The sequence below is a fragment of the Arachis duranensis genome, chromosome 7 (genome assembly GCF_000817695.3).
Source record: "Arachis duranensis cultivar V14167 chromosome 7, aradu.V14167.gnm2.J7QH, whole genome shotgun sequence".
Taxonomy (NCBI): domain Eukaryota; kingdom Viridiplantae; phylum Streptophyta; class Magnoliopsida; order Fabales; family Fabaceae; genus Arachis; species Arachis duranensis.
This window is the reverse complement of record NC_029778.3, coordinates 15,426,632-15,435,870: the sequence shown is the minus strand read 5'-3', so window position 1 is coordinate 15,435,870 and position 9,239 is coordinate 15,426,632. Positions and strand designations below refer to the sequence as shown.

At 32.4% G+C, this 9,239-nt stretch overlaps 1 protein-coding gene across 2 annotated transcripts; it reads left to right on the top strand.

Moving 5' to 3' along the window:
* Positions 1 to 1,337: 1,337 nt before the first annotated feature.
* On the top strand, positions 1,338 to 5,108 carry LOC107458064 (ras-related protein RHN1). Of its 2 annotated transcripts, XM_016076275.3 has the most exons (7): positions 1,345 to 1,595; positions 1,692 to 1,769; positions 2,511 to 2,678; positions 3,270 to 3,318; positions 3,460 to 3,533; positions 4,264 to 4,357; positions 4,686 to 5,108. In XM_016076275.3, the coding sequence occupies exons 1-7, from the start codon at positions 1,557 to 1,559 to the stop codon at positions 4,784 to 4,786; spliced, it is 603 nt and encodes a 200-aa protein (XP_015931761.1). In that variant the 5' UTR covers positions 1,345 to 1,556; the 3' UTR covers positions 4,787 to 5,108. The 2 variants fall into 2 exon arrangements, with proteins under 2 accessions (XP_015931760.1, XP_015931761.1); XM_016076274.3 differs by having other exon boundaries at positions 1,338 to 1,769.
* The last annotated feature ends 4,131 nt before the right edge of the window (positions 5,109 to 9,239 follow it).

The following is a 9,239-nucleotide window of genomic DNA, read 5'->3' as shown; positions in this document are numbered from 1 at the left end:
TCTCGACGTTTGGACAGGAGTGGATTGTCCCCAGTACTTTGAAAGAGCACTTTGACAACTGGAGATCTGTGCTGATGAGAAAAGAGATGCGCAAGTATTGACTATTTGGGTTCTTCTCAATTATATGGATTATTTGATTATGCAAAAATGATGTCATCTTTCACAGCAAGACAACATGGATTAGAGACTACGTGGATCAATTCTTTTCATATACTATTGAGTGGTGTTGTAAATAATTCATGTTGTTAATGACTATGTTGGAGATAATATAAGAGTTGTTCGACTTTTATGGCTTTGTTTTTGTTTTATTTGTTTTATGTGAGTGTTGAGCTCTTTCTTTCAAAATATATATATATATATATGATGGACCAGAATAGTTCAATTTTGGTGCCATCATTCATTTTGGTCAATGGTCATGTGTCTTATAAAGAAAAACCAACTTGGAATCAACCAATCAAATCAAGCCACCAAATCCAATAAAACATAAACAATAAACATCCCTCTAAAAAATTGACCTAAACAAATTTCAGATAAATTGTCACTTAAAAAAATTATTATTATAAAATAATTAATTTTTTAAAAAATATCACAATAAAAGAAATTGATGATCTCCTTTTATAAAAAGACTAATTTGTCTAAAAAAAAATTAAAATAACTAAATAAAATTAAAATATCTTATTTAAATAAAAATATCATCTTATGACATAGAAAAGATAAAGTATATATTATAAAAGAAATTAATAATCTCTTTTTATAGTAAGACTAATTTCTCTAAAAAAAATTTAAAATAACTAAAATTTATAAAAACTAATTTTTTTTCTTTTGAAATTAAGAATAAAATTTGAATTCGAAATTTTTAAGTGAAGATAAAAAGATTATATTATTTGAACTATAATTTATTGGTTAAAAATTAAAATTTTTTATTTAAATAAAAAACCATCAACTTATGACATAAAAAAAAGTATATCTTTATAATTGCAATTATTGTGATAAATATTTTTTATTTTCCTTACCTTTTATTTATATATTGATTTTGGTATAATATAAAAATTTGTTTTTCAAAATTATACACGATTATAAATTTATAATTTTATTCAACAAATTCTTAATTTTTAAACTTTAATACTTTAAATAAATTCATATTCAATTTAGGATTAAGTCTTACAAAGTAATATATATCAAAAGAAAAGTCTTAAAAAAGATAATTTTCTTTTTTGAAAGTTATATTTAAAAAATCCCATTGCACAAAAAGGAAAAAAAAAAAGTAGAAATAGAAAGCAAATAAAATAAAAAGAAATAAAGTAGCGCGTCAACACGCAAACAACCACACCGCAAGAAAGAAGCAATAAAAATTGAGAGAGAGAGAGACTTTAACACATTGCTTTGTGCTTTCGTCGTCTTCTTTTTCTTCTTCTTCTTCTACTCTTGATTCCAGTAACCTTCGTTTCCTTCTGGAAACATCTTTCTTATTCGTTTTGTTGTTGAAGTCTTCCTTAATCTCTCTCTCTCTCTCTCTCTCTGCCTCTCTTAGCCTCCGATCGGTCCAATTCGCTTCCATGGCTACGATCGGACACAACAATCTCAACGCCAAATTGGTTTGTGTTTTTTCTCGATTCCTCTTTTCATTTCCTCGATTACAATTCCCCTCATATAGTAACCAAATCTTACTTTCTTTCTTTTTTTTTTTTCAGGTTCTGCTGGGGGATATGGGTGCAGGAAAATCCAGCCTCGTTTTGCGCTTTGTTAAGGGTCAATTCCTTGAATTTCAGGTTATTAATTATTAGCTATCACAGAGATATCGATTTTCTATATTCTGGTTGGTTTGCATGTGAAAATTTCAAAATCTTAGTGAAGATTTAGCTTGGGGTTTTGTTTATGAGTAACGGAAAAAAATCGGCGAATTACGTGTAGTTGAATTTTGCCATCTTACTATGCTTAAGTTATTAATTTATTAATTGGTTTTCATTTAGGGATCGGATTAAGCTTTATTTTATTGACTATAAGTCAGTGATTAAAAATTGATATTCTGAGTACAAAAAAGATTCAGCTCAATATTGGATCATATAATTTGCTCACATTTTAAGCTGGATAGGAGGGTAGTGATAACGAATTGTCACTTGGAGGCTTGGAGTTTAATATTTATATTACTTTCCCAGAATTAAGGCTCTGTGTACCGAGTGTAAATCTCCTGGCACAAAATAATCTTTAGTTAGAAAAGAAAGTACTGTGCCAAGTTGTCAAACTTTTATTGGATGGTGATTCCAAAATAAATATTTAGGAGCTCATTAAATTAAATAGAATGTAATAAAATAAATCTATTGAAAGCTCATCTTGGTTACTGCCAATTTTTAAAAAAATATGGGTAGTAGAGTAAACTCTCTCTAACCCCTAAAAGCAATGTGGGTGGTTGGGGGAAAGAGAGAGGGCTTTTCTTATTCTGTGTATGGTATTTAATATTTATGGATCTGAGGATTATGTTGCTGAATTTCTTTGATTTATTGTGTTGACAGGAATCAACAATTGGGGCAGCATTCTTTTCGCAGACATTGGCTGTAAATGATGCCACAGTGAAATTTGAGATCTGGGACACAGCCGGACAAGAAAGATACCATAGTTTGGCTCCCATGTACTACAGAGGCGCTGCTGCGGCTATCATTGTCTATGATATTTCTAGCACAGTAAGACATCTTTCCCTTTGATTTTGGAAATTTCTAATTAACTATTTAGATAGGCAATAACGATATAATTTTATTAGTTGTTTTTGAATATAACTTGGGAGTTGGGATAGATATATTTTTCTGAAATGTAACCCCATCTAGTGGGACAATCTTTTGTTGTTGTTGTTTATGTTGTTTTAAGTATTTTGACATAAGAACATTGCTGCAATTCTTGTTATGTCCGAAAAATCACAAAGTCAATAGTAAATATTGTCATGATGATGAACTTTGACGAGTAATGTGATTGTGCAAATGATTTGCTTACCGTATTTCTTACTACACCTGGCTCCAGTGTATAATCTGGAAAAAAAAGGAAGACCTTGTTTGAGTTCATGCTATCTTTTCTTGGACGCGATGAATGTTAATTGATAAATTATGTAAAAGAATTGATCACATTCTTTATGAAATGTGGCAAAGATTGTGTTGTCAATTGTGAGTTTGTATGCTGGCATGTGTGAGCTCACTTTTGTCCTTTGCTTTTCATTTTCACTTTAATGCATATTGTTTCTCTGTACAAGGTTTTATGTTTTGACTTCTATCTTTTGTTAACAGGATTCATTTACACGAGCTAAGAAGTGGGTCCAAGAGCTTCAAAAACAAGGTATTTCATATTGGTTTTGCTGTTCTCTTATGCTTGTATATCAAACACAGTCCATTTTTAATTTCCCTACCTGAAGGGTTTCTAGCAGCTTTAATCACAATTAGTTGCTAAAATAATGCTCTCATTTTGGTGTTGCTGCAGGTAACCCTAACATGGTCATGGCACTTGCTGGTAACAAAGCTGACTTGGAAGATAAGCGCAAAGTGGCAGCTGAAGTAAATATTCTTTTTCTTGTCTTTTCCTACTTTGGTGTTAGCTATCAAGAATAAATTTTTTTTAAAAAAAATATTGTTAATTTAGTGGCTACAACTGTGATGAAGCACCAGGTTCTGCTAATAAAATAGCAACATGGTTCAGTTGAGACATAAATTATATTATTTTCCATCTTTTGGGTACTATTTGATGTTAGCTCTAGTTTTTATAGCTTTATGTAAGGAAAGCTTAGTGTCAAATTGCAACTAGCATCTTATTTCGAAGAGGGTTTGGTGCTTTAGGGTCATTAGATATCTTAACTCTCTGTATATTGCTTGTACAATTCTGTTGCAGACATCATTTTTTTTTGTTAGACAAGTTTACTTTTTTGCATATTTTGAAATTATTGCTCTTATACACCAATTGCATCAATGGGAGCTCTCTTTTTGGGTATTCAAACAAATTGGTGATTTTTGTTGTTTACCCCAAAACATGGTAGTTCTCTGTTGCAGCTTCGATTTTATCTTATCTTCAAAAGGATTTGATATTGATGCCTCGTTACAAACTGAAAATGAAATGAAATTGACTCGGAAAGGTCCATATGGGATGATTCTATCTTTGGCTTGTACATAGCTGTACCTGGCTAACTAGCTTAATACTTATCTAATTTACTGTTAATGCATGTATGACTGATAGCTTGCATGAGGCATTTCTTGGAACTACCAGTTTATTAGTTCTCTCATGGTCATGCAGGAAGCACGTGCATATGCTGAGGAAAATGGTCTGTTTTTCATGGAGACATCTGCCAAAACTGCAGCCAATGTTAATGAAATATTCTATGAAATAGGTGCGTGCCCTTTCCTCTTATTACTTATGCTCTAGGTTGCTTGATGAGGATGATAAATAATGCTATAACTTTTCTGCCTCTTCTCTCTTTGGTTGCATTCAATCAAATAAAGAGCATCTTCGGTCCACGAAGGATCTAGTTCACTTAGTTTGTAAACGTTTTCTTGATAAAGTTAAAGAGTGATAGGGCTGTCTATCAAAGACAAATAAGAACAATTTACTTTGTTATACCGCTACATGTATCTTTAATGCTCTGATGAATTGCATTTCTTTTATGATATAAATTCCTGAATTCATATATACACAATTGTTTATGTTTATGTAAGCAGCCAAGAGGTTACCAAGGGCTCAACCAGTGCAAAACCCGGCGGGGATGGTTCTAGTTGATAGACCCGCAGAAGGATCCAGAGCTGCATCATGTTGTTCATAAATATATTTTTCTTTTATTCTATAGGTTGTAGCACTAAACAAAATTTCATGGTCCTGCTTTGGTGAAGCTTCAACGAGTTTGATGGGCTTCCTAGATGAATGGATACAAATTAATATGAAATAAACTTGTTGGAGCTAAATGTGTCCCCCTTGAGTTGAATGTATATTTTCGTTAACTTCTTGAGTAGAGTTAAATGCATTTATGTATTTAAAAAGGTTAGCGACTCTGATCCTTCCATTCTCCCCACCCTCTTTTCTTTTATTGTTCCTTGTCGATAAACTTGTTTCACATAATGTTATTCGTTATGATATTATTGGTATTATACTACGGCACTAATATGGCTAACAGGCTATTACAGTTAAAGTTTGTGTTTGGCTTACCGTTGGGATGTTCTCAACGTTTGCCATCGTTGAATATTTTTTTTTTATTTCCTATGGTATTCTTCAGTCTCAAAGGCAAAGACTAATCCGATGCGGTATTGAGCTCTATTTAAGTCTATTTAAAAGTTTTATCGCTGGCCAATAGATTGTTACATGTATAAAGTGAAAAGCGGAATTTGAATTTTTGACACTTACTTAAGCGTAAGCCGATTAGTGAGTTAATTACTAAATCAACTCAATTTAGTCATATTTCCGTCTAAGTTCTGAGCTCAAATTGCCATTTGTGCCAAAGCAACGTTATTGCTTATGCGCCCATTTTTCTGCTTTCAAATTGTATGCCACGGATCGAAGTCTTATTATATACAATTGTATTACGTTAGTACTAAGAATTAGTTATTAAATTAGTTAAGAATTAGTTATTAAATTAGTTATTAAATTAGTTATTCGTATAAAATATGTGTTAAAGATATAAAATATATATTGTAAATATATAATATGTATAAATATATGTAAATAAATGATGGTTGATTTTCATGTATATATAATATTTATATTGTATACCATGAGTATACAAAAAATCAGATACCGAAATAGTCATTATATATTTGTTTATATATATATTAGATTGGTCTAGTGTCTACTTAATTAAGTATTGGAATTTAAAATCTATTTTGTGCATATAACAACCCATTAGATAATAACAAACACTTAAAATAAAAACGCTCCAAAGCAACACCAAAATTTAGGAAAACCTACAATAAACACCGTTCTAGCATATAAACTCTAAGCATACTAAAAAAGCCTTACCAATATAATCCAGCACCTTCTATTTCCTGATTTTCTTAATAGCATATACTGCACCTCCTGCATTATCACATCTTAATAGCATAGATATCAAACCCAGATTACATCAGCGAAAACTGGTGAATTGAACCCTAAGCCAATTTGGAATAAATTTCTGATCCTTCTGCAATATACCTGTAGAAAGTCGGACCTGTTGAACCGGCGGGTCAATGTCTCCCACACATCTCCATGCTGTACTAGTGGTGCGCTGGATCATGGTAGGAGACATTCTTTTAGATTAAATGATTAATCCGAAAAAAGCTGGGCATTAGCTTACCACTACGGCACTACGTCAAAATGTCTTTAAAAAACTTTTATATATATATTAAAGCAATTAAATTGAAGCAATGAAATTTAAATAATATAAAATATTATTTTTATTTTTCCATAATAATATTTATTTGTTTATTTTATAACTTAATTTTAATGTACTAACAATATAAAATATTTTACGTAGTTATCCAATCACATCCGTTATTTTGAATAACTATTCGTGCGATCAATATAAAAAGTAATTATTTTTATTGATGTAACGTTGTATAATTAAATATAATGTATTAAAATTAAATTTATATTTTTATTATTTAAATTTAAATTTTATTATAATTATATATATTTATTTAATTATTATTGGTCAAAAGCATATTTATTATCTTGATCTCCAATTATCACCAAATTCGTGTCTTTCTTCCTCACCCGTTTATAGTTTGCATTTTCAAATCTACATCATAGTCCAGCATCCTTTTTCTCAATAGTATACAAAATCTTTCCTTAACCAGCACCTTATTAGATTTTTTTTGTCTACCTTAGTCCATTCACACAAGTTATATTTGGTCTTAGTTATAGTATCATCAAAATATATCTTAATATTTCGGAAGATTAAAATATTTATGGTATACTTTAGAGCCCAAATTATAGCAAAAAACAATCAAGCTCATCTCACTTTCATCTTCCACTACTTGAAACATGACTGTTAGAATTGGATTTTTCATCAGATTTTTTCGCTAATATTACTATAAGAATTTGTGAATATGAAAATGTTGAAGAAATTACCGTAAAAAAAATTTGACGCTAAATCTGACAATAATTTTAATGCAAAATATTTTCAATTTGGTGCGAGTATTATCGTAAAGATTTTAGTCGGATTTTACAATGGTATAAATAAAAAATGGTCTGCTGTTATCGTCGGATTCGTTTCTGACGCTAAGGCAAAACGTAGCGTTTGGTTAAGTAAGCTTATTACTGTCGGAATTTTTCAATGAAAAAATCTGACAATATACGCCAACCCTAATATAAAAAAATGCATCTCCTTCATTCCATTATTCGAGTCCCATCTTCTTCTTCCTAAAGGCATCGCTCCTTCCTACCTTCTTTCCTAGTTTTTCTGTTGCTGCCAAAACTACCCCACCGCATCACCAAACTCTTTGCCATTTCTTTCTCCCTCTCTATCATAGGCTCCTTCCATGAGGTTCGGCTCTCTCTCTTCTCCCCCGTCACACCACCCATTCCTCCCCTCTTCTCCTCTCCCTTTGCATTGCGAGTTTGTGAAAATGAGTGATATGTTATAATGTTCTTTCTTCTTAGGCTTATCTAGCTTGAATCGGTCGTTAATGTTAGATGATATTACCCATTCACTTTGTAGGTTTATAACTTATAAGCCATTCACACCATAACTTCATAGCAAATTACAATTAAAGAATAGTGTTGGGCTAACCGTTGAGAGCTCTTGACCACCAGGGAGACTTCGAGGAGGAATCAAGTGAGAGAACATAAGATGAGAAGACACCACATCCAACTCAAAACCTTAAGGTAGTAAGTTAATGGGTCTCTCATCTTATACACTCCTCACTCTTCCTTGCTTTCTTTGATGTGGGACTAACTTCATACACTCCTCACACTTGCAATATTAACAATCTCTCCCTCAAGTGTGAGCCTCCATATCAAGCATCAACTCCCCCTTTCTCTAGCTCCTCCACCATGAGTATTCGTCCATCACACCTCCGCACCACACTGCAGACCACCTTTGTCGAGAAGACTTTCAATATTTCACCTTAAATACTCCTTAAATCAGACCGATTAAACCATCGGCTCTAATACCACTTTGGTAGCTTCAGCAACTCATAGGTATCATTCTTAAGCAATGACTTCATTTCTTCAAGCCATTGAGCTTTGCTTTCATCTTCAATAGCCTCTCCAAAGCATTCAGGTTCTCCCCCATCAGTCAACAAAACAAACTCATGTGGAGAGTACCTTAATGAAGGCTTCCTCTCTCTTGTAGACTTTCCAAGTGCATTTGCAGAAATTTCCAAAGCTGGTTGTTCATTTGGATCATCATCACCAACTTCATCAAGTATCGGATCAACTATTTCATCTTCACCTGCACTTGTATCATGCTCATTATTTTAAACTTTAACTCTACTATCTTTCACTATAGGCATAGAGGGAGTAATATCCAATCAGAAAAATTATCACTAGGCTGAACCATTGGCTTCTCAGCATTATCATTATCCTTCAATGTTTGGTCTTCAACAAAGATAACATCTCTACTCCGAATCACCTTCTTGCTAACAGGATCATAAAACATGTAACCAAACTCATCCATGCCATAGCCAATAAAAATACACTGCCTAGTCTTTACATCAAGCTTAGAACTCTCATCTTTGGAAATATGAACAAAAGCTTTACATCCAAAGACTCTTAAATGATCATAAGAAACATCTTTACCTGACCATACTTTTTCTGGAACTTCAAATTGCAAGGAAACACATGGTGTCCGGTTCAAGACATGAACAACAGTGCTCAAAGCTTCACCTCAAAAGGATTTTGCCAATCCAGACTATGACAACAAACACCTAACTCTTTTAACCAATGTTCTGTTCATCCTTTCAGCCAAGCCATTCAACTGAGGAGTCTTCGGAGGAGTCTTCTGATGTCTTATACCATATTCTTTACAATAAGCATTAAATAGACCCGAGTACTCACCACCATTATCAGTATGAATGTATTTCAACTTCTTCCCAGTTTCTCTTTCAACAGAAGCTTGAAATTGCTTGAACACATTCAAAACTTGATCTTTGGTCTTCAAATTGTAAACCTATAGTTTTCTAGAATAGTCATCAATAAAGGTTACAAAATAGATAGACCCTCCAAGTGTTCTTGTCTTCATCGGCCCACATACATCAGAATGCACCAAGTCAATTATCTCCAGCTTCTTTGAAGGTGGATGACTC